The sequence below is a fragment of the Ammospiza nelsoni genome, chromosome Z (genome assembly GCF_027579445.1).
Source record: "Ammospiza nelsoni isolate bAmmNel1 chromosome Z, bAmmNel1.pri, whole genome shotgun sequence".
NCBI lineage: Eukaryota > Metazoa > Chordata > Aves > Passeriformes > Passerellidae > Ammospiza > Ammospiza nelsoni.
In genome coordinates, this window is record NC_080669.1 from 68,583,405 (window position 1) to 68,607,390 (window position 23,986).

General features: G+C 38.6%; 1 protein-coding gene across 1 annotated transcript in view; it reads left to right on the forward strand.

Moving 5' to 3' along the window:
• The window catches only part of ADGRV1 (adhesion G protein-coupled receptor V1), a 262,471-nt gene extending 251,527 nt beyond the window's left edge, over positions 1-10,944 (forward strand). Inside the window, exons 91-93 of the mRNA XM_059493101.1 lie at positions 2,069-2,260; positions 3,944-4,121; positions 10,634-10,944. Of these exons, the coding sequence (XP_059349084.1) occupies positions 2,069-2,260; positions 3,944-4,121; positions 10,634-10,752 (489 nt within the window). The 3' untranslated portion in view covers positions 10,753-10,944. The remainder of the gene's footprint in view (positions 1-2,068; positions 2,261-3,943; positions 4,122-10,633) is intronic.
• The last annotated feature ends 13,042 nt before the right edge of the window (positions 10,945-23,986 follow it).

Below are 23,986 nucleotides of genomic sequence, written 5' to 3' on the forward strand. Positions count from 1 at the left end.
CTTTGTCCAGCCAAGGAATTCTCTTTCCAGCAAGAATTCCTGTCTAAATGTATTGTCTGCATAGGAGTATTGGGTTTCATTAGGTATGAACTTCTGTTGGTAAGACATTGCTCTAACAACTTGCAAGACAGGAGAAGTAAAACACAGGTTTTGGTTCTGCTATCTGTCTCAGCCTTTGACTTTTCCTGTTCTTAGGCATTAAAATAACCTCCCTGTGTGTCCAAGTGACTATTAGGGAAGGACCCAGAGGAGTTGTCTCATCATCAGAGAATTACATCAGGAGACAGACCAAGTTAAGGAGATAATTGTGACACTTTATTCTATGAGTGTTTGTTTTAGAAAATTGAGTGTCCACACTTGAAACTACTTGAGGAGAGTGACTTGTCGTGGACCTTGTATATCAATGCCTTGTGTCCCTGCAATTTCAAAAGACAGGTGTGCTACATCATCAGCTATTGAGTTTTCTTGAAAAGTACAAAACTACTTGAAATGTGTGTGCAGCTTTTGTGGCTAGGCCCTCAGAGACTGAACTGCCAGAGGCTACTCTGAATTTTGTATTGTCACTATAATCTGTTCTTCTTGGGGGTTTTATCCTTTTCATATCCATAACAACTTAAATTAAAATAAATCCATTTACTGGCCCCATTATGTTTGAAGTATATCAGAGTCCTTGAACTTGTTTATAGAATGAAAGGATATTTTAGTTCCTTTTTACCATCTCAAACATGTTTACATCTATTTTATAGAATGTATTTACTTATGTGTATCACAAAGAAATTTCCTCTCAGTGAACTGCTCTGACTTGTCATGACAAATAAACAATAATCTGGAAAAGCAGGAACATGTTTTCTCAAAATAGCTTTTTAGTGGTTTTAGCAGTTTTCTGTTAAAAAAATCTCATAAGCAGAGCTGTATGGTTTTATAGCAGCTGTGTGAGAGTATCTCCAGTGTTTAACCAGCTGAGATTGAAATCCTGTTGAATCCCATTAGCTTTTCTTATGTGTCACTTGGGACCAGATGATTCTGTCATATCATTTTCGCAATAGAAATTATCAGTCCATGTATCATGAGGTGCTGTTGGGTATTTGCAGTCTCTTCTTTTTTCAAGTATTTTCAAAATTCCTTTTGTTAGGAATTCACAAATATAATTAGATGAAATTCCTTACTATTTGTAAACCCAGTTCGTACTTCCATGCCAGTGGATACCTTTAAAATGAATTGTTCTGCTTAGTACAATTAGCTTCAGGGTTCTGGAGAACAATGGGAATAAAAAAAACATTGCAAATGTAATTGTATTGCAGCTATTGGTAAGAATGCAGAAGACTTCCTTCTGTACTATTTTGGTAACCCCTTCTTTAGTAATTATTTAACAGGTTGATTTATCAGTTGGAGTGGATTATTTTCCCTCAGTATTAGTGCAACTTAAAAATTAAAGTAAGTCAGATTTCTTATTGAGAAATTCAGTTACTGGATTTCTTTATAAACATAAGACATGGTTATATTATTTGTCTTGTCCCAGACTAAAGGTCAAAATTAACAGGTTTTAAAGAAGAACTGCAGATGCATACAGCAGAGCCTTTGATTGTAATCAGGAATGAAATCAGTGCTGAATTACTGCATATCACAGAACATCTAATTTGTAGTTATGTTATCTGTGACAGCAGCAGTGCAGTTTGCATGAGGTAAAGATTGCAAAAAACTAGCAAGTCAGTAAGAAAATGAAGAATTGTGGCTAAGGAACAGCAGCCAAATACTATTATAAGGGAGGCCTTTAACCTCATTTTCACTCTTATGATAACTGTGAAACTCAAGTTGGTTTTGTTGGTTTTGGGGTCGTAGCTTTCCTTTGCAACTCTGTAGGTTCAACTAAATAATAATTTTAAAATACTTGTGTGTGTGTGTGTGTGCGTGCTTGTGTGTTTTTAGCTGAGGAACTCAGGATTTGAACTTACTTGTAACTTTTAGATCTCTGATGGACAGTGATTTCATCCACTAGTTTGCACAGAAAGCTCTGAACCAAGCTACCTGCATTTCACAGCCTGCTTTTCTCTTTCAATCTCTGTTTAAGGGTCTTTATGTCTTTGTGGTGTATTTTATCCTGCACAACCAACTTTGCTGTCCTGTGAAAGCAAGTTACACTGTTGACATGAATGGGCATGCAACTCCAGGATCAGCATTTTTCACACATGGCAGTGGTCTGCCAGCTGCAGGAGGAGAGATCAGCAAGTCCACACAGAACCTCATCAGTGCCATGGAAGAGGTAAGAGTGCTCTGTAGTTCTCTGTAGCCATTAACTTGTTTAGAGATTTCAGCATTAGTTCTGAAGTGTAACACATGGGAATAAGATGCTAAATGTTACAGGTCTGACAGGGGGGAGCTTTTTCTTTCGTTTATTTTAATAACAAAAATAGGTATCTTTATCCATGTTATTCTTGGAACTTACTGTGCCCTGATAACATCCCACGTAGAGAATTTCTTCTTTCACACTTGAGTCTTCAGATTATTATGGAGATTGATTAAAGTGTCAAAAGGAGGTCATGAGAAATGAAAATATCAGGTTAATTCTTTCAGCTTACTATAGGTTTTAGATGGGCTTTATGCAGTTAATTTCTCAGAGTTATGATGATCAAAACTTCTGGAAGTTGCAATAAAGTTAGAATAAAATGGAATGGAATGGAATGGGGAAAGGAAGTGAATGGAAATGGGAAAAGGGAAAAGGGGGAAAAAAGGGGAAAGGGAAAATAAAAGGGAAAAGGGAAGGGAAGACGTAGTCGGTTTACCCTGCCTGGATGCCAGGCACCATCTGGAGTGGAGATGATATAGATATGTACTTAGCAATATTAATTTATCTATTGCTAACAAAATCAGAGCAACATAATGAAAAAAAAAAACAAAAACAAAACAACCAACCTTAATAACCTTCCCCCCTTCAGCAAGCCTCCTTCTTTCCCAGGTCTCCTTCCTCCCTCAGCAGCACAGGGAGACAAGGAATGTGGGTTATGGTCAGTTGATCATCCGTAGCTTCTGCAGCTCCTCAGCGAGAGGAGTCCTTCCTGTGCTTGAACATGGGGTCCCTGGCACAGAGGAGAGCTCTCCATGAACTCACCCAGTGGGAGTCCATCCCGCAGGCAAGAGTCCCCCCCAGACGGCTGCAGCATGGCTCTTTCTTCCAAGGGGCGTAGTCCTTCATGGACAGGCTGCAGCGTGGTCTCTGAACACCTCTCACAGCCTCCTCTCAGGCACCCCCTGCTCTGGCATGGGACTGCTTCATGGGTTGCAAGGACACAGCTGCTTCCTCATGTTCTGCACCACAGGCTGCAAGGGAGTCCCAGCTCTTGCATCTAGAGCCTTCTCCCTCTCCTTCTCCACTGACTCTGGTGTCTGCAGAAATGTTCCTCTCACAAATTCTCACCCTGCTCTTCACTGGCCACAGTTACATCTGCACAATAATACTTTTTTAAATTCTGCTTCTTGAATATGTTATCACAGAGGCATTACCACCATTTCTAATTGACCCAGATGTGGCAGTGGATACATCTTTGCGGCTGCCAGGGGTTGTTCAACCAGGCATGGAAGAATCTTCCAGTAGCTTCTCACAGAAGTCACCCCAGTTGGCTCCCCTGTAACCCTCCACACTACCAAAACTTGGCCATGAAAACCCAATACAGGAGGAAAGGAAAGGCAAGGGAAAAGGAGATACAGATAGATAGATCTAGATCTAGATATATTTATAGATAGACAGATAGATATAGATAGATGTAGATATAGATATATAGATACAATTTATTAAAAAGTTTTAAAAGGCTTCCTGGTTCATTATAGAAGTGACAGAATATCTGGTTCCAAAATCTCTTGGTCTTCAGTTCAGCTCTGGTCATAATTTCCACTTTCTGTAAAATAGTTTTGATGCTTACTGAATTTTGTGTCTTTTTAAACTCTGCAGGTGCCTGCAGACTGGGAGAGGGCATCCTTGCAGCCTGCTAGTCAAGCTAGTGCTGCCTTTAAGCAGAGTCCACAAAATGGTAATGTTTTCCACCCTTCTGGAGGATACAGTACCAGCTCATTAGTTGCTGATGAGGAATCACAGGAGTTTGATGACCTAATATTTGCTTTAAAGACTGGTGAGTGACTCTTCCCTTTGCCCTTCAAATTTTGCTCTATTGCTATGTTGTTATTTATCCTAATGGTGCCACCATTCCACGAGATACAATTAATGAGGTATCTTAATATAATCTGATTTCCAGTGAAAATCTTAAAGATCAGTTATCATAGGAATGTCTGATAGGACAACCAAAGAGACAAAGGAATCCTACCTGATTAGATGTGGCATACACTAACCAAAGCCCACCTAGTTAAAGTACAAGTGGACTTGCTTTGTAGCAGGAGGTCACCTAAATGATCTTTAGGAATACCTCTGAGCCTTGCAAGAGAGAACAGCAAGATATTTGTGGGAGTAGCAGATTATATGACCTGGCACACACAATTTCAGAAGGTTGTTCCCTTCAGTGAATCAAGAAAAGTTAAACTGGATGGGAGACTGGGAATGCTGATAATAAATAGGTATTTTTATTCAGTAAGTTTATAATGCTATGTATCCTAAGCTGATTTACATTGCAGGAAATGCCTCTAATTATGAGGCCCTCAAAATGTGAAGGACATGGACTGATTTCTACAGGAGGCCATGAAGGTGCTCAGAGGGCTGGAGAGCCTCTGCTATGAAGAAAGGTTGAGAGAGTTGGGATTGTCAGCCTGGAGGAAAGGCACTCAGGAGAGCTTTGAGTCCCTTCCAGTACCTAAAGGGGCTACAAGAGAGCTGGAGGGGGACTTTTGACAGGGCATAGTGTGACAGGAAGAGGGAGATTGGCTTTGAACTGAAAGAGGGCATGTTTAGATTAGGTATTAGGGAGAAATTCTTCCCTGTGAGGGTGGGGAGGCTCTGGCACAGGTAACCCAGAGAAACTAGGGCTGCTCCATCCCTGGAAGTGTTCAAGGCCAGGTTTAATAGGACTCTGAGCAACCTGGTTTAGTGGAAGGAGTTTTATGATAATAGTTAAGCTAGCAGGCACTGAAATGAGCTCATCTCTAAGTCTCTCTGCACTACATTTCTTCCTCTCTTGTGTCATTGCTCGTGCTCACATGAAACCACAAGAAGTCAAGTTAGATTTCTCTTTTTCTTCTTCTTTCCACTCCCTGCTCTCTCCCAATCAACATGAGTTAGTCTGAGGCCCTTTGAGCGCCAGTCCTTGCTCCAAGGAAGTGGTCATTGGCAATTGGAAGACAATGACTTCTTCTCTAAATAGGCAAAAGTGTAAAGGCAGCTAAGATGCCTTTTTGCTGAACTGCTCTTACCTGTAATTTGCTGTGTGAGGAGCTTCTCAATTCCTTTTTATTTTGGAAGGCTGAGAATTCCTCATTCTGGAAGAGCAGGGAGAAGGTGCTTTCCCCCGCACATTAGCTGGTTCTATCATTGCTGAACTGGGGGCTGTTTCTTTTGGAGGAAGATTAAAAATGCTATTGTTTGAACTTTACCTTTGTTAAACTGAACCAGAACCTTCCATTATCTGTGTTCCCTAAAACTGTCAATCTATACTACAACTTACCTATAGTAGTGCTATAGTGCTCCCACTCTGAGGACTGGGAGAGGATCAGGGCTGACTAGCAGAGGAATATGTAAAAATGTTTTTATGCCCCATTATGCTTCATCTTTTCTTTCTGTTCATGTAGTTCTGAGCTGTCTGAAGGTAACTTCAACTTATGGTCACAGGGAATAATTTTGTGGCCACAAGGTTTAACCTGGATCATTTGGAATGAGTATAATAATTTTAGCAGAGCTAAATTTCATTCCTGCCTTTCTGCCATTCTCAGCTGTAGAAATGAAGACAGATTTTTAAAAAAATCAACCAATTCTCCACAGAAAAACTTTGTTTTCAACTTGTCACTGTTTAGTAATTTGCAGTGTGCAGTGCAGCCCCATAAATAGTTGTGCTGGCACTCTCAGCCTTGTTGCTAAAGGAATGTGTCACAGAACTGTGCACTTAACCCTTGGTTCCACAGTCTTTAATGCTGGGCCTAATTACAGATTAACCTGAAATACAGGCTGGGTCAGATGGAGACATACAACTGCAGTTCTAGCAAATCAGGTGGATAGCAGTGTGCTGTTTCTTAGCCCCCTGTTATGCTAGCTTTGTTCAAGGATCACATGGTGATAGGGTTTTTCTGTTTTGTGTGAGAACCCAGTGGGCTACTTATATCATGCAGCCATTGTATTTGGATGCCTTACCAAATAATTCCTTCTTTCCATCAAATGTGCTCATGTCCATACAGAAATACACTGTTGGGATTCACCCTGCTCGCTACATCATGCTGTTTCTTTTATTTTGGAGTTCTTTTGGAAGACAGGCCAGCTCCAAGGTGGCTTATGTGAAGGAAATAATAAAACAATTATGGTAGGAAAAATACTTTAGGGGCATGTCCTGCTCATTGACATGTGCTAAAAGCTTTTTTTAAATGTTTATTAATTTTTACTTATTAATTTTATTGTATTTCATTTATGGCTCTCATAATGATTCAAACAGCTTCTACTGAGAAAGTTAGCTATTTGTGAATTAGTTTTTGTTGATTTCACTAATAACTTTAAAAGTCTGTAATTTTGGGCGTGATTTCATTTCCCTTCTGATTTCTTGTGCAAAGTTTATATTGATAGTCAATTTAGTAAGACTTTGCCTTCCGGATTGCAACACAGTCATATGTTATTATAATTGAGGATAAAGCCCAATGTACCAGAATTCCCTGAGGACTTGTACTCTGGTAGAGAAGCATTAAAGCATGAATAAATGTATGATAGCTTTACTGATTTCTGAACTTCCATCTATGTCTTACAAATACTCCTATCCTCTCTCTTTCTGTGATGCACAAAACCAAAACAACTCATTCCTTGGGATGAAATGTGAAACCAAAACACAGCAAAGCCTTTGAGGGAGGCCCAAACTCCTCCAGAGGTGATGAGTGACCCACCATGGTAGTATCCAGATATATACTAAGCAGAATACTGCTACATTCATACCTCAGTGTTTTTTAAATCTTAATGCAGGCAATTGTGATAAGTACTATAGAAATATTCCAGTATTTCTTTAATATGATGCAAATATGCTAATGATTCCCTGATATGGAAAATACTTGGAAAAATCTACTAAGTTAAAAACACCACACAAATACAGCTGTTACAATAACAATGTTATATAAAATGATTCATGATTTTCAATCTAATACAGCTAGGGTTCCAAAGTCAGCATTTTATATACCTTGGTGACCCCACTGAAGGTGCCTGGTTTAAGAATAAAGCATGTCATGTGGCCATCCTGAACCTGGGGAAACATTTGAAATTTCAATTCTAAAAGGTATTCAGTGCAGCATCCTTGAGACTTTCTATTACAGGGCATATAGATTGTAGGTGGCAAAGTTATCAATCTGCCTCTCTATTTTGAAGGGCTCACTTCAAAGAAAAAAATAAAGGAAAGAAAGTTTGCATATTCATTCAATTTCTCATCTGTAGTTGTCACACATATGTTATGTGATGGCTATTGAATGTGACTGTGCAATACCCAGTAAGCATTTTTAGTTCAATCTGAACTTTTTTTATAGAAGCTGGATGTCTGTTGGTGTCACTTCTGTGAAGTTAAAACCCTGAAAGAAAAATTAAATTTGGTTTGTGTATCTTATTCGTATACATCCCACACATATAATAAAATTATGATTGATTAAGCAAGATATAAGTGCTTGAGAGATAAAAAGTTTTCCCAGTGATATGAGTACAGTGCTTACAATACAAGCTCTTTCCCTTACAATGTTTTAGTGAAAGTCTTAGCTATCTCTAAGCAGGCAGATGATAACAGCTGTTGTTTCAGGGGCATAGGGATGCACTAATACAGCCCTTCACCAGCAGATGTCAGTGGAGGAACCTCTCTGGGTTTGAAGCCTGAGCTGAGACTTTTCAGTTTACAGCTAGTCCTTGCATACACAAAGAAAAGAAAGGAAGGCTTCATATTCTTGCTTATTTTTCTTCACAAACTGGGAAAAAGTAAAACTCCCTGCTACATACCTACCACACAACTCTAGGATCTCTAGAAGAGTGCATGTTTTTTGGAATCTGATTGAGTTTAAATTCCACTCTAATCTGAGAACACAATGGACCAATGAACTCCGTGAAACTCAATTGTGTAAACAGTCATACCCTTTCCAGCCTGCCGACTGTTTGGTAAGCTGGTATCCTGGTTACATTTCAGTTCTTATTCCTAAAAAGGATCAACTCTAACACAGTTTGTCTTTGCAGCATCAGCAGAGCAAGGCCTTTGCAAACCTAAAGTACCCAGTTTCAGTCTCTGACTTACCAAGTTCCTGATAAGAACCTATGTAACAAAAAATATCTTCTCTGACTTTGCACATAGCATGGGCAAAACTTGCACATATATGACATTTAAGAATACACATAGTATAATATCATTAGACCAATACCTGATCTTTTTAGAGCCAGCAAAAGATTCTTAAGGAAATCCTGTGCTAAGTTGCCACGTTATCGGTATAGCTACTGGTAAGACAAATATCTTTCTAACACCAACACTCAGTGTTCACCTTCCATAAGAAGTATTGTGTTCTTTCTTCATTTGAAGTATTTTATTTAATTCATGGTTTTTGCTTGATCATCCATCTCCATGTGGTAAATACAGCAGTCTGATTCATCTTACCTATTACAGTCAGGTTTCCTTTCTAAAATAATCAAACAATCAAAATAACTAGTTTAAACAATCGCTGTTTTTTCCAGGACCTTCAAGCACCTTTTGGATGTTAGGATCTGGCTCAATAAAGGGTTGAATGTGCATACAAATTTAAATCAACTTCAATACATTTATAAACAAGTATTTTAATAATTCAGATCCTAATCTTGACTTTTTTTATTGTATCTCTGTATATTGATGGATTTTTATTCCTGTCAAACTCTGGCAGTAGTTGTTTTCTCAAGAACTTGGATCATGCCAACCTAAGGACTCAGTAGTGTCAGTGAACGCATGTTCCCTCCATGACCCAAACACCAAAACCAGGTGTAAGAAGGATCATGGTGCAACTGACCCACTTTACCCCTGGATCATGGAGCATGGAGCCAAGTTTGGCCCCTACCAGGACTTTGTGCAGACGTCTGTGGAAAAATCCTACAGGACCTTCTGTGCAGGTTCTCTGGACCAAACGCTGTATTCAAAATTGCAGCCTGACTTCCCACAGCAAGGCAGCATCACACTTCAGCCTGCTTTACAGTACTTCTTTTCTGCTTTAGGGGTGGAGGTTGGAAGGGTGCTAAGAGAAAACTTTGTCGAAGTGGAATAACAGAGATCATAGAAAAAGTTGAAGGAACTCAAAAAAAATTAAACTACTCTTTTCTTTTGTCGAATAAACCAAAAACTGGAAAGTCAGCTGAGATAGAAATAAGAGATGCAATTTATACCTTATAGAAACTCTGGAAAATATTTTTCAGTATGAGATGCAAATCACTGCCTCTCCCAGCATACTCTGTTCAGGGCTGTTTGGAGCCAGATGTCATTCCTGTGTAACTACCTTGAACTGCATGTAGTTACTGATCTGCTTCTGTCTAAAATAAATTATTTCCCCCATAATTTGTAAATGACACCACTACAGGATCATACTTGAAAGTGATTCGTATTGATATCCTCATGCCTCATTATACTCATATGCAGTTCTCAACAAATTTAAAGCCTAGACACCTTAAGCCCTCAAAACTCATGTATTGTGTAGAATTTGTTCTATAGCTCAAGGAGAGGAGCTGAAAAAGCACTGAAGTTTATAGTTTCAACAGATCTCTTGTGACAAAACAGTCTGGAAAAAATTTGCATTTCATAAAAACTAGTGCAGGATTGTGAATCTTCACACGAATCTGCTCAAACCTCCCCCACAATAAAAGCCCAAATGAAATCCCCATCAAACATTTAGGAAGCAGAAAGCTAGCAGAAGTCCTGTGACGAAAGGATGGAGAAGGTAGCCTCCCAAGGTCTCTTCTACACATATTTTGGAGGTTCCCTTGGACAAAAATCTAGTATTTACTTCTCTCTTCTGGCAGAAGTAAAACTTAATACAACAATTTATGTCAAATGTGGGTTTAAAGAATATTTGGTCAATAAATTTTTTCATGTCGAAATTACTGTCCTATTAAAACAGCTGGAATTATTGTTTAACTTGGAAATTATATCATTAAAAACCAATTATTTTTGAGGAAATCCTTGGAAATACCAATGCTAACAGCCAGATCATTAACTCAGTCCAAGCCAGGCCTTGATTTATGCTTTTCTGATTTCAAGGCAACCTCTAAATATCTATTTTACCACATTCTGGGACAAATAAAGTGAATGACAGTGGAATTATGAAAAAGCATATCTGTATGGTACAAATCTATGTCAGCTAATGTTATAATCCATGAATTCAGTATGGTAAATTCTGAATTTACGTGGTTGGGGGGTAGGGAAACATTTCAATAATCAGAATAAAACAGAGTAGGACAGAGTATCCTCATTTCTCTGTCAAAATTTCATTCTCACTGATTCTTATTTTTGTTTTTTTTTCTCTATTTCAGGTGCAGGCCTCAGTGTCAGTGATAACGAATCTTGCCATGGCAGCCAGGATGGTGGCAGCATGGCTAACTCCCAGATTGTAGAGCTTAGAAGAATACCCATAGCTGACACTCACCTCTAACTCCCCAGCTTGCTTGGGATTTTCTTCTTGTTGTGGTTTTTTATTCAAGCCTCAGTATTTTTATATTTGTATTTCCTTTTGCACTAAAACACTATAGGAAACTGTATTAGAATGTTATCTTTACTGAATGTTTAACACGGAATGTTTGCTTGAGGTTTTGTATATCAGAAAAAAAAAGTAGATTTTTTATAGTGCGTGAGCATCAATAGATACCATGGCAATTGGCCTAGATTTGTATCTTGTAAGTAGACAGTACGTTTCATAAACTGTAGCTTTTTTTAAAATTAACCTGTATATTAACACTGATTAATAAAGCAATAGAGTCTGTTTGATACAAACCAGTCTGTTATTTCTCCTTACTGTTTATGAAGATGAAAGGTGATGCAGACACCCTGTTGAATAGGAAAGTGTTCTAGTGGCACAGTTTTTCTAAGTTTCCTAAGCTGTACTCTTCTCACTGGTTGTGTGAGTACCCAAATCTGTGAACAAATTCAAATAAAGATGCAAGCTTTGAGCCAAAGAGCCTGAAATTTAAATTGTGACATGATAAATATGCAATGACCTGAAACACACAGAGGGAAGGGGAGATGAAGAACAAGAGTGAAACCACTGGCAGCTGTGTGCTTTTAACTTCTTTACGTTTCATAATATTAAGATCTCTCACTCTTCACAGGCTGAAAAATAGGAGGAATTCCAAAGAGTTGAATTTTCTGTTGATCTCCATGTTGATAGTGCTGTTCTGATTGAAGGGTTCAAGTATTGCATTACAGAGTTAGATCAGTAATCTGGGGCCATAAATGAGCAAGAAAAGTCCCCCCTTGGAAGAAAAAAAAGAACAGAGGAAGTATTTCAGAACTGAGAGGGGAGGCAGGCTGATCTTGCAGGAATCATTAACTCTGCTTGTGCACAGACAGTCTGGAAGAAAAACACATTAAAGCAGGAGACCAAAGGAATTTTTCTCTGAACGTTTCTCAGTGTAGTGTAGATGTAAATGAGAATTTAAGTCTTTTATACATTCCTCAGGAATTTGCTAAAGGCTTTACACTGGGTAAGGGCTGAGCAACAACCTCTCCCTTTAAAAGAAAACATTTCCTATAGAAATCTTTCCATGAATTTTTTAGAATCATATGCAAATTTTGCTGTATCGAATTAGATGTTGAGCTTAAAAAAAGCCTAAACCAACAAAACAAACAACTCCCACTTCTGTGTCACAGTTCTGTAACAGCTAATTTGACTGCACAGCTTATAGTTATCACCTGTATCCAAGACAGACACCAACTTTAAGGTCTAATGCTGCAAAAGCCTTGACAGACACAGGAAGCTATTTTTAGTCTGGAAAGTTCTTAAACAAGAGCTTTTTAAGTATATGTTTGAATTGGGAAATAAGAATATGTCTGTGTGTATCTAATATATGATCTGCGATATTGAGTCTAAAATTTCTGACTCACAGGAATTTTGTTGTCTCTTTACACTGGTCATGTTATAGAGGAAACAAAGCGAAGTCTTTTTGGAAAATGTCAAAAGTTAATGTGAGTTAGAAGGTGGGAGTGGGGCACAGTAGATGAGCCTTTCCTTACTGTGGGCAGTGCACAGGGCGGTCAGGAAGACCCTGAGCAGATGGGGCAGGTGTTAAAATTGAGTGCAGTACATCACACTATATACATAGATGCATACAGATATATAAAGTGGGAAAAATTATACAAAAGTGAGCCATCAAAGCAAATTTTGTAATTCACTTTTTTGCCCAAAGTACACCTGGTGAAAAGGGACTTTCTGGGCTCTTGAGTGAACTGCAAGTATCACTAAAGTATGTGAGCCTGGAGTTAACATTAGTTTTGGATATTTTGCAATATGGCACATTTTTTGTTTTCCTCACAAGAAACCTGGCTCATTCTTCCTGAATAAACTGAGATGAAGTAAACCTTGTGAGTGCTGATCCTTCTCATCTACCCACCGAAGGCTTAATGTGAAACCTGGCCCTACAGAACTATTGCAACACTTGCTCGGTTGTGAGCAAGTCAGGACTGTAACAGATGTTTCATTGCTCGAAGTACATGCTACTACATGCCGTGAGAAAGCTTATAAAGAGGATGTTTGTTTGATTTGACTCATCACCATAAATGTTAATACTTTATGTCACTTCAACTTGTTGCACAACTGGCCTGCTTAGGGATTTACTGTAAATGCATCAGCATTTTCAGAGTAGATCAGTTGGGTGGCTTCTGCTGCCAGCATTTTCTAAACTTTACATCTCTGTGTGGTACTCACATGGTTTAAGGTCATGAGATGAGTTTTGTAATTGTTCCAAAACCAATCCTATTTTACCTTAAAATGTTCTGTCTGTAGGAGATTCAGCAGTTTAATAAAACGAGTCTCTCTCAGCCCCTTTTTGCTGTTACTTGGACAGGCAAAGAGAGCCAGGAGGAGGGCAGCTGTTTGCTCTGAGTCAGGTGTAGCCAACAGCCACACCTGGGCAGGACCAGTACCTTTACTCTTGGCATAGCTCAGCCCAACCAGACCGAATGCCTCCTGCGGCTCCTTGATCTCAGGAATTATTTAAAATTTAATTGAGAGAGTAAACATTTCTTTGTTTCTATGAGGTGAAATAATCTGCAGCTAAGTATCTTTCAAACCAAGCATTACCACACAGCCTGCCATGCTGACTGACTCATACAAGCCTGTGCCTTGCCTCTCTGTAGGGAAAAACACTTGCTGCCTCTTCTGTTTTCTTATAAAAAAAGATAATTTCTCCCCAAGAAGCTATTTTACGTGTTTTGAAGTGTAGAAGGAGCTGTAGGTAATATTTGCTCTATTGAATATTAATAGTTAATATTATATTAAAAGCATTTACTACAATATTTAATTGAATGTATCAATATTTCAAATATTATTTAATAATATATTATGCTCTATGCAATACTATAATGTTATATAATTGTTTATAATTTATTATATCTCTTATATATTATACTGTTATAATTTAATGTTATATAATAGTACTTAATATATAACATTTTGAGTTCACTGTATGAAGGAGGTCCCTTTTCCAGACAAATTTCACTTAAAACTACTTACATATATATGTAGATCAGATAGATGAAAGGACATGTTTCAAGAGTTTGTTACTGCTCACATGCTAATATAATTCACCTCTTTTGAAAGATGCCTGAATGTATTTCACATTTAAATGCATAACTGGTGAAAAATACTAAGTTCAACAAACATCATTTAGGTGATGTTTTAGAGAAAGCCACTGGTTTCACCTTCCTTTCTGTATAGCAAAAATAAAGCTACATGTCAGTGACTTGAACAGAACTATTCAGATTACTAATTCTTTTAGAACCCAGCTGAGATTCTTTCTCTACCATGCAAATGATAGCTCTCCAATATTCCAGACTAAAGTCATCCTGCGGAAGACTCCACAGTGAGAGCTTTGATCTGCAAAGGATTAGATTATATTGAGAGCTTTACAGCAATAAAATACCTATGCACTCAACATAAAATTATGTTAAATTGATTGATTGTGTCAGGATCATGGTTAGACTAGAAAATTGCTTAAATTCAGGCATATCCTGCTGTCAGATGCATTTCACTATAGCTTGGTTTTTCTCTGGCCCTTGGGCTACTATTGCAGATTCTGTTTCACCAGCACTAGTGTAAGAAATTGCTAAGAAATCAGAATGTATTTCAAGTTTGCTGGCAGCAAAATTTGCTCCTGTGTTACTTCTACTGACAGTAACATGTGTGAAAGTAGCATCTGCAAGTTAGAGCTTATTTGTTCAATATGTTATTCTGGTAATTTTCACAGAAAAACTTTTAAGCAGAATTTCCACTTCTAATGTCATGATTCAGAATTATCTTCTCTACAATAAATACATTGTAATAATTACAGTGTAACACTCTGGTACACAATAAATAAATGTAAATAATTGCAATGTAATACTCAAACATTCTTGATCTTATATCTGAGACTAATAATATATTGAAACTGAGAACACAGCTTGTGTAAACCAGCCTAAAAGTTAGGCCAAAAACCCTAAGAATAATTTTGCTTGCTTGGTTTTAGTCAAGTCAAAGTTGTGTTCATGACACAGCATTTTTACAAGAAGAACAGATTTAGAGGAAAATACATATTCCTGTGTCTCATAACAATGTCTGAGGTAAAAACAGAAGGGTTTTGACTGGAGCTGTTTTTCCTCAGCTCAGCAGGTAGGCTTTGATGACAGTGTGTTCATGCCTGTGCTATAGCACCAGGGATCTGAGCGAACAGTGATTTTATCCAGTGAAGCTCTAACTTCCAAAAGCTGTCTTCTTCAGCGTGCCTTCACTCTTCATGATCAAGTACTTGCCACCATGTGCAGACAGACAAAAAATAGTTATAGGATACAATAATAGATAGATGATAGATAGATAGATAGATAGATAGATAGATAGATAGATAGATAGATAGACAGACAGACAGATAGATCGATAGATAGATAGATAGATACGGATGTGAATACAGGCATTGATATAGGTAGATAGATATAGCTATAGCTAGATATAGCTAGAGATATAGATATATATGTAGATATATATATATATATATATATATATATATATATATATATATATATATATATATATATATATATATATATATATATATATATATGGATAGAGGTATAATAGGAATAAATTCTGTTTCAGTCTGGGAGGTAAAATCTTGTGGTTATGAAACATATATGTGGTTTCTTTGGGAACTTCTTGGCTCCTGCTTTGCAATTCCTGAACCAAAGTTAAGCTTGTGATTTCCTAGTTATCTAACTGCAAAGAGTCAGGCATTGGATAGAGAGTTGTTAAAAGGGGAGCAAAGTAAGGGGATGACCCAAATCTCCATTTTTTTCTCTTAGCCTCACAGAGCCCACGAGCTATGTGATGGATGTGCTGCACAACCTACAGCCTGTTTGTGTCTTGGGTCTGTCTGTTCCCCATGATAGGGAAGCAGAGGAACAAAGATTTACCTTCTGGCAAGGAACAGATGGATCAATGGAGTCCTGCTTGATGTGGACACAGGAACATAATTCTTTTTGGTTTGAGAGAAAAGCATGTGCTGGAGATTGGGACAGGGCAAGAGGAAAAGAATGGCCAAACACTGACCTCACTCCAAATCATTGATGAATCCTGACAAAGGGAGATAGTGAGTTGTTACTCCTTGTGTATGCACAAGAGGATGACACTGCTAGCTCCCCTCCTCTGCTGTGGCACACAAGCAGCACCTGCACTAGCTACTCAAATAAATCTTGGTTTCTACTGTTCCAGAGCCTAAATGAGCACTGTTTGAGTCTGTTCTCCACATCACAGATACTTTTTACTCCTTTTAGCAGAAATCTAAAAATACCCCATCAACTAACTTTCTTCTGCAAAATGACCTGTCTTCCTGAGCTCCTGCATGCCCACATTATTTCTCAAAGAGACTAGTTTTTCACTTATTCCTTCCAGTCCTTTGTAAGGACTTAATTCCAATTAAGAATCTTCTATGTTTCTGTCTTCTAAGAAGCAACAGGTTTCCTTCTATTTTTTTATTGTTCTGCAATTAGCATGTTTTGTACCTTCTGTTGGCTAATGTCCTAAGGAGTCATGTCATACTCCTCCAGCAAAATAACACTTGAGAGCATCCTCATGGTTGAACAAGTGCCTATTTTGGCTATTCAGGTGGCAAAACCAGTCCACTGGATGATGTGACTCCACCCATGTGGATCCTGTGACCAGCTGTTGTCTGTTGTACATTTAACAAATCCCACTTTAACTGGGACTTCCTGCAAATTTTGAAACATGCATGGTCAATTGTGGAGTCATAATGATTGCAGCTGAGGAACATAAACAGAGAAGATAAACTTCTGAGTGCTTCTTTGTCTTCCTTTTGTTTTTAATCACCCACTCACTTCCTACTGTTCCTACTGTTCTGCTTTCTGATGCAGCAGTGTGTAGAGTATTTAAGGCAAGTGCTGTGATCCTTCTCTGAGCATTGTTCTTGCATCTTGAGAGCCAGACTTAATAAAAATTATTTTACTTTGTAGTGCTAAGGGGCTTTTTAGAGTTAAGAGTGTATTACTCCTTGAATTCATTGCTGGCAGAAGACCACTGTTGCATATTGGAAGACCTCTAATCCTGATCCTTAAAAGACTAAGCATTAGGATTAGAATACCTCACATCCTGGTTTTTAGTGTACTAAGGATTAAGATAAGGTCTGACCTATGACAGTTGTGTGGACCCCAGTAAGGAAACAGCCTGCCCACCTTAAAAATCATGCAGAGTGCAGAGCAAGAACCAGACAGGCAAACGTCAGGCAGTTACTAACAAGCCTTTTGACTTGTAGGGAATGGTCCATTACAAACACTGGGTGATTAATATTAAAGATAATCCTTGGAGCATGCAAAAGAATCCCACGTAGCTTCAGGAGATGGACAGCTAAATCCTCGGAGCCAGTATACACAATTATGCCATCTGACCCCGGGAATACAGACCTTGTTTTGGAAAGCAGCCTGCTTTAGAGGAGAAAGTAAATGGAAAAAACTTGCTCTTCTAATGCAGAAAAAGAGCCTTGAATATTCATGAAAACAATGTTTTATTCAGAGGAAAGAGAAGTTAAGGTTTTCTCCTCGTAAGATTGAGGCTAGCACGATTTAAAAATGTCAAACTGTGTGAATTAGCAAAAAAGAGAATGTACATTTTCTATATATATTTATACCCTCAGAAATACTGTTACATTTTTTTTTTTTTGCAGAACTACTAGACGACAAAAAGTAGTGTTTTACATATCATATGAAGTAAGTTAACACTTAGATCATAAGACTCACAGTGCCTCTATACCACAAGTGGTCAGAACTCATTACCACTAATTTAATGGCTTTTTATTTTAATCTGAACTCTACCGTACTAAAAGGAAAATTCTTATGTTGAAACTAATTAAAATATTTTTCCCTTTTTGTCTTATAAAAGTATTATATTTGTCTTATGACTTTTATATTAGTGGTGGCAATACATGTTTTGCTCAAAATTAAGTCCATAATTTCTAGTTTTCCTTTGGAAAGGGAAATAAAGGCATAATTATTTCCTTGTACCAGACAGAGACAGCTTCTCTACTGTGAGAAACTCAGTATTTTATGAATTAAGTAAATAAATAAGCCTCTAAAGTAGTAATGCTTCTTGGATTTTGGAGGGGAGATTTGAAATGTATATCTACTTCTCTATAGAAAGAATATGGAAAGCAGGAAAGGATGGGGGATGTTTAATCCCATTAAGTGTGAAAAAGATGAAGAAGCATGCCTTCATATTAAGATCCATTCTAGGCCAAAACTGGGTACATGAAAACAAATTCATGACAGTGGGAGTCATTGTCTTAGCTTGACTATTAACAGCTGTAAGATTATGCCTGCGGTGCTGTTTTCGTTTGTTCTGCCAGGATACAGTAAGCAGTGGCTGCTCTACTGCTTCTTAAGGTCAGATCCCGACCTAGCAGCTTCTCAGACAATAGCTCTAAACATCAGATTTCACTGATAGGAATTTGTATTTACAGGCATTAAACTCTGGCCTTAACTGAGTTATGTTGTGACTACAAATGTTATTTTTGGCTTGCTGGTGGAAAAACTGTATCTCCAGGTTTGCTATAGTGACCAGAACAGACAACTGTTCCTCAATTCAGAGTGGAACTGGGGTCTGTACAATCCCAGAAAATGTGACAGGATATGATTGTCAGTTTTAGAAAGACTGTACTCCATTATAACTATGTGTTTAAATTGATAGGAAAGCATGTTCATCCATCTGCTCACTGTCCTGTGCTTTGGTACACATCTGCTTCCAAACACAAAACCCCAGAACAGCAGGACAGTTTGGGTTGGAAAGGACCTTAAAATCATCTCATTTCAATGTCCCTGCCATAGGGCAGGGAGGGACACCTCCACTAGACCAACTTTTTCGAAGTCCCATCCAACCTGTCCTTGGACATTCCAGGGATAGGGCAGCCAGAGGTTCTCTAACCAATTTGTGTCAGCGCCTCACCACCCCCACAGGGAAGAATTTCTTCCTAGTATACAATCTCAATCTATATTTCTTCATCTTAAAGACATTCCCCCTCTTCTTGTTATTACATACTCTGTCAAAAGTGGCTCTCATGGGATGTGACACCTGGCACCTGTCCCTCCCACAGAGGAGAATGGAAGATGCCTAGGCTCAGAAGGAGCTGATGAGCAGAGGTGGCACCTGCACTGACAGCCAAGATGTGGATAGCAGATACTGCTTGTTTGCAGCCCTTGAGTTGTACCACAAGAGCTTTAGGCTCTACTTGCCCCCCTGCCATGCTCTGCAGTGCTTCAGCATCAGTGCACATAATGTTGCCTGGCTCTTGGCTTTTCCCTGCAGAAAGTAGAGTGTATCTGAAAACATCCCTCTTGTTTCTGACTAGATCTTTATTATCATGAGGTTCACCCTCCACACCCCACGTACACTAGACATGCACACAGCACCAGCCCTGCCCAGGAGGTATCTGTGTACAGCAGAGACAAAATAGGGTTTGCTTCTGCAGCTTCCTTTGCCCAGATTCTTGCTTTCCAGATTCTTGCATGTGGCCACAGTGACAGCTTTGGGCAATGCTCAGGTGACAGCTTAGAACTTCTCTCTCTGACAGCCCTCATGCATGTTTATTTTAGCTCTATCATCATGCTGTAAGGATTATCTTCTTCCAGAGGACCATTGCTCCCATACAGTTTGCAGGACTGGGTGGCACTGAGTTAAAAACATTGCACTTGCCCCACACTTCTGGTGTCCTGAGGCTGGAGAGCTTGAAGAGCGAGTTACACCTGATCAAATCCTGCTTTATAGCTTCAGTCTATGCAGTCTAATGGATCATGCAAGCTCCAGCTATGTTCTGTAAGAAAATCTGGTGATTGTCTGGACCCCCAGGGCGTGTATAGGAGCAGTGTGTTAGGAACTTTGGAATCTGGTTTGGCATAAAATTAGAGAGGGGACACAGGAAGCTCCCGGTCAGGCCCAGCACACAATGAAGTGAGAGCAAACTACCTTATTGGTGTCTGTGGATCTTTTCAGGTCTTGGCTTTAGCCCGTGACAAGGATACCTGGGGCTCTGAGTGAGCTGCGCAACACAGAGCATCTGTGCCCTCAGCAGCACAACTCACAGCCCAGGACCAACAAAACCTGTCTTGTCCTCCTTGTAAGCGCCACATGAAGAGTGGTGTGAGGCTACCTTCACAATCTTTGATTATGTGTCAAATAATGATGGTTTAATCAGCAGATGATGTCTGCTGATACAAGGTATACCCATGTCTGCTTCGTCAATTGGTCTCTGAAGCTGTAAAAATAGCTCTGTTGGACTCTGAGGTTGTTTCAGGCTTGTTGAATTTCTTTTTTTAAGAGCTGATCTTAAGTGATTTCCAGGAACACATGAGGTCTGGAGAAAGCCTTGATGCTGGTTGTGTTTCAGACTTTCCAGTTTGGGGCAGATAGTCCATGACAATGTGATTCCCTGCTTCACTTTGATTTTCTTTCTTTGGTTTCCCACAGAACATACAATTTTTAGTGTTCACTTGCTTTTCATTGAGCTGATGGGAGTTTTGGCTATGAAGGAGGTATGCGGACTCTATGATACGTGCTGGACAATCAGTGTGTGGACAACAGTATTTTTCTTAAGTTTTGCCTTTTTCAGGCTTCCAGAGTATGTTGCCAATAGAAATTGAAATGTAAATGATCAATAATACAAAGTCATAGTTTTATATTTCAATGTGTAATTAAGATGTGTCATGCAAATTGCAATTTTAGTACTGGTAATACCAAATTTGTTGTGTTGTTGCTTATAAAGCAATAAAAATGTGAAGGTTTTTCTATGTGTCAATAAGATGGAAAGATGCCCTGTTTTTAATGTCTGCTTAACAGTCTTGCTCTAGTGCCCTGTCTTGATATATGATCAGTATTTTCTGTAATGCCTGACCTTGATTAAAAACAAACATGTTTCTTAAAGAAAAAGTCATAGTTAATTTTGAGGGGTTTTTTTGTGGCTGCAAGTCATTTTGATTCCTTTATAACTAACTAAGATATTACTGGAGTACTCTATTACTGGAGTAAGCACTGGATGCTGCAGAGTGCCCTCCAACACAAACACAGTCACCTTTAATGTCATCTAAAGACTGAGGTTATATTTGTGCTTGGAAGTAATAGAGTAGTATTTGTTTCCACATAATGATTGAATGAGAAAGAAGACATTATCTTCTATGCACACACTTGACTGAAGGGAAATGCTTTTTGTCATGGGAAGGAGTCTGAATATTCAATCACTAATCTGGAAAACAAACAACTCAAAAGATCATGTTCTGTGCCTTCCATACACATCTAATGAAATGTAGCCAGAACCAACTGCCCATAAACCACTCCATATGACACTTGGTTGCAGTTTCCATTTTGTTGCATATTTTTCACTTTGAACAAGTGCCACTGGGCTGTAACAGTTCTAGAGTGCTAGAGGGATGTGATGGTGATAGTGGGGAGCAGGACACGGTGACAGTCCCTCATGCTGACCTGTTGCAGACAGCATGACACCTCCAGGATTTCAGCAGGGTGCTGCTCTTCTCTCCTACTCTTCTCTGCTCCAATGCTCCTCCCTAAGGATTTCATTGAGAGCATATGTCTGCTGGATGCGAAGATGACCAATTTGTTTTGATTGAGGAAAGCCAATAAAAGCAACCAAAGTGATGCTGAGTTAGGTCATACTGGTCTTTCCAGGAATTTGGACTCTGCTACCAATTCTTTGCCATATCAGTAATGTTTGGGATAAATTTGTGTAAAGCATGTTGGGCATGGTAGTAGATCTATGATTAAGTGTTTATATCCATGTTCTTTTGAAATGTGTGAATCAAAATTATTTTAACCTGTTTTTTCCAGCTAAAATATTAATAACGCCACGTGATGAATTTCCACATTGAAGGAAACTATCCAACATCCACTACACACACACTGAAACAAAAGTATTGAAACTTCCCACCTGCCTCAATTAGGCTTTCCAAGACATTCATCTCAATTACTCTAATCTTTAAGATACTTTTTGTTTCCCAAACTGTACCAGCAACTGCCAATTAAAATACTATTTAATCATGTTGAATTAGAGCTATAATAATATTAGTCATTGCCTAATAACGTTTTGCAAGCCACTAAGAAAGTAAAGTCTTGCCAAGAAGGCTGTTACCCTTCCACAATATAAATCAATAAATCATAATTGTACTGTGCACCTTCACTTTTCTACCACACTGTGTAAAACAAAAAGCAAGAAGCCAGAGATGGGTTAAGTAATTTAAAACAATTTGTAAATTTTAACTCAGGAGGCTGTCTAGGCCTATTAATTAGCAAATCAGTCATAATCTTGAACATATTTAAATGCATTTGATTTTAGTAAAATATACCAAGTGGAACAATCTGATAATGTGACTGCTGCTTTCAAGACTGTAAAGGACAATATTATTTTCAAGTGTTTCTGTAAATATTTCAACATAAATTGATGAAAGCAATAAGCAATTTCAACCATCCACCAATTCTACATAAATTAGGAATAACAAGAATTCCTATATTTTTATCCATCAATAGCTTATATTTTTATTAATATTCCCAAACTCATATTTTTGAAGCCATTGCAGACATGGGTTGGAGCTTTCTTCTCTTTTCTTTGCTCCTTATTAGCCGCTTTCTGGCATTGCTTCTTCCCTGCTTTATCCTCATTTCAATATTAGTCAGTAGTGGAAAATCACCGGCTCTCAACTCCTACAGCTACGGATGCTCACAAGAGGACAGGGCACATTCTATGGAATAATGGCCCTGGTTGGATTAGAAAGGATTTAGTAAGGGCTGAGATTTTTAAGGCATTTTTAAGAAATTTTTATGTGAATCTCAAAACACTGGTTGAACACTTGGGGTTTCTTCTGTCTCTCCTGGAATGGCTTAGGTGGCACTTCTCTTTTTTTAAGTGTCCTGGAGTGATCCCTGTGATAGTGCAAGAGCTTGATATGTGTGTGTTACACCAAAAAAATAAAAGCAATTTCCAAATCATAGAATAATTTAGTTCATAGAGTAATTTAGATAGTTAAAGACCTCTAAAATCATTGAATCCAACTCTTAACCCAATACTGCCAAGTTCTCTACTAACCCATGTCCCCAAATGCCACAAGGGTTTAAAGTACTTGTAGGAACAGTGAGACCACCATGTCCCTAGGCAGTCTGTTCCAGAGACTGACACTTTCAATAACAACTTTTTTTCTCATATTTAATCTAAATGACCTCTGGCAGAAGTTGAGGACTTCCTCCAGTCCTCACTTGTTACTTGGGAGCAGAGACCTACTGTCACCTGGTTACACCTTCTTTTCAGGTAATTTTAGAAAGAATGAAAGATGGTGTCCCCTAAGCCTTTCTCCAGGCTGAATGACCCGAGGACCCCAGTTCCCTCAGCTTTTTCTCATCGGGCCTGTGCTCCACACCCTCCTCCAGCTCTGTTTTTCTTCTCGGGACATGATCCAGCCCCTCCACGTCTCTCTTTTAATGAGAGGACAAAACTGAGCCCAGAAATTGAGGTGTGTCCTCACCACTGCTGAGTGCAAAAGATTTATCATTTTACAGTGCTAGGTACCTTAGTTAGCACAAGAACTAAATCTAGAATGGAAAGGAATCAGATCATCCGCAGCTGCTAAACAGATGAAGTGTCTCCCACCCTTGAGAAGTCCAAGTGACCTCTTGGAGAAATAAAAGGGCAATCTTAGCTTTAGGCACATGTGAACTAGAATCAAAACTTATTAACTGCAGCAAAAAGACTGGCGCTGTGGATGAGGTGTGTCAGGCGCTGTTTGTGTAAACACTTTGGCTGGTGTTACATGAAGGCTGGTATTCCAGCCCTGGGGAACTCCCAGTCAAGAATGAAACACTTAAAAGGAGGAAGTGCGTAAAACAAATATATAAATATTTTCCAGGACTGTTTATATTGTTTAGGCATTTCAAGGAAAGAAAACAAAGAAAATACAAAACACAGGAATACTAACAACAAGATTTCTGTAAAAAGTTATTTCAGTGCATTTTTTGTTTACTGCTTCTTTGCTGTTCTAATTATCAACATGATATGCAGCAATATATATGAAAAACAAAGACTAAATATGCACTCGTTAATGAATAAGTATCACAGAATATGCTGAGTTGTAAGGGACCCACAAGG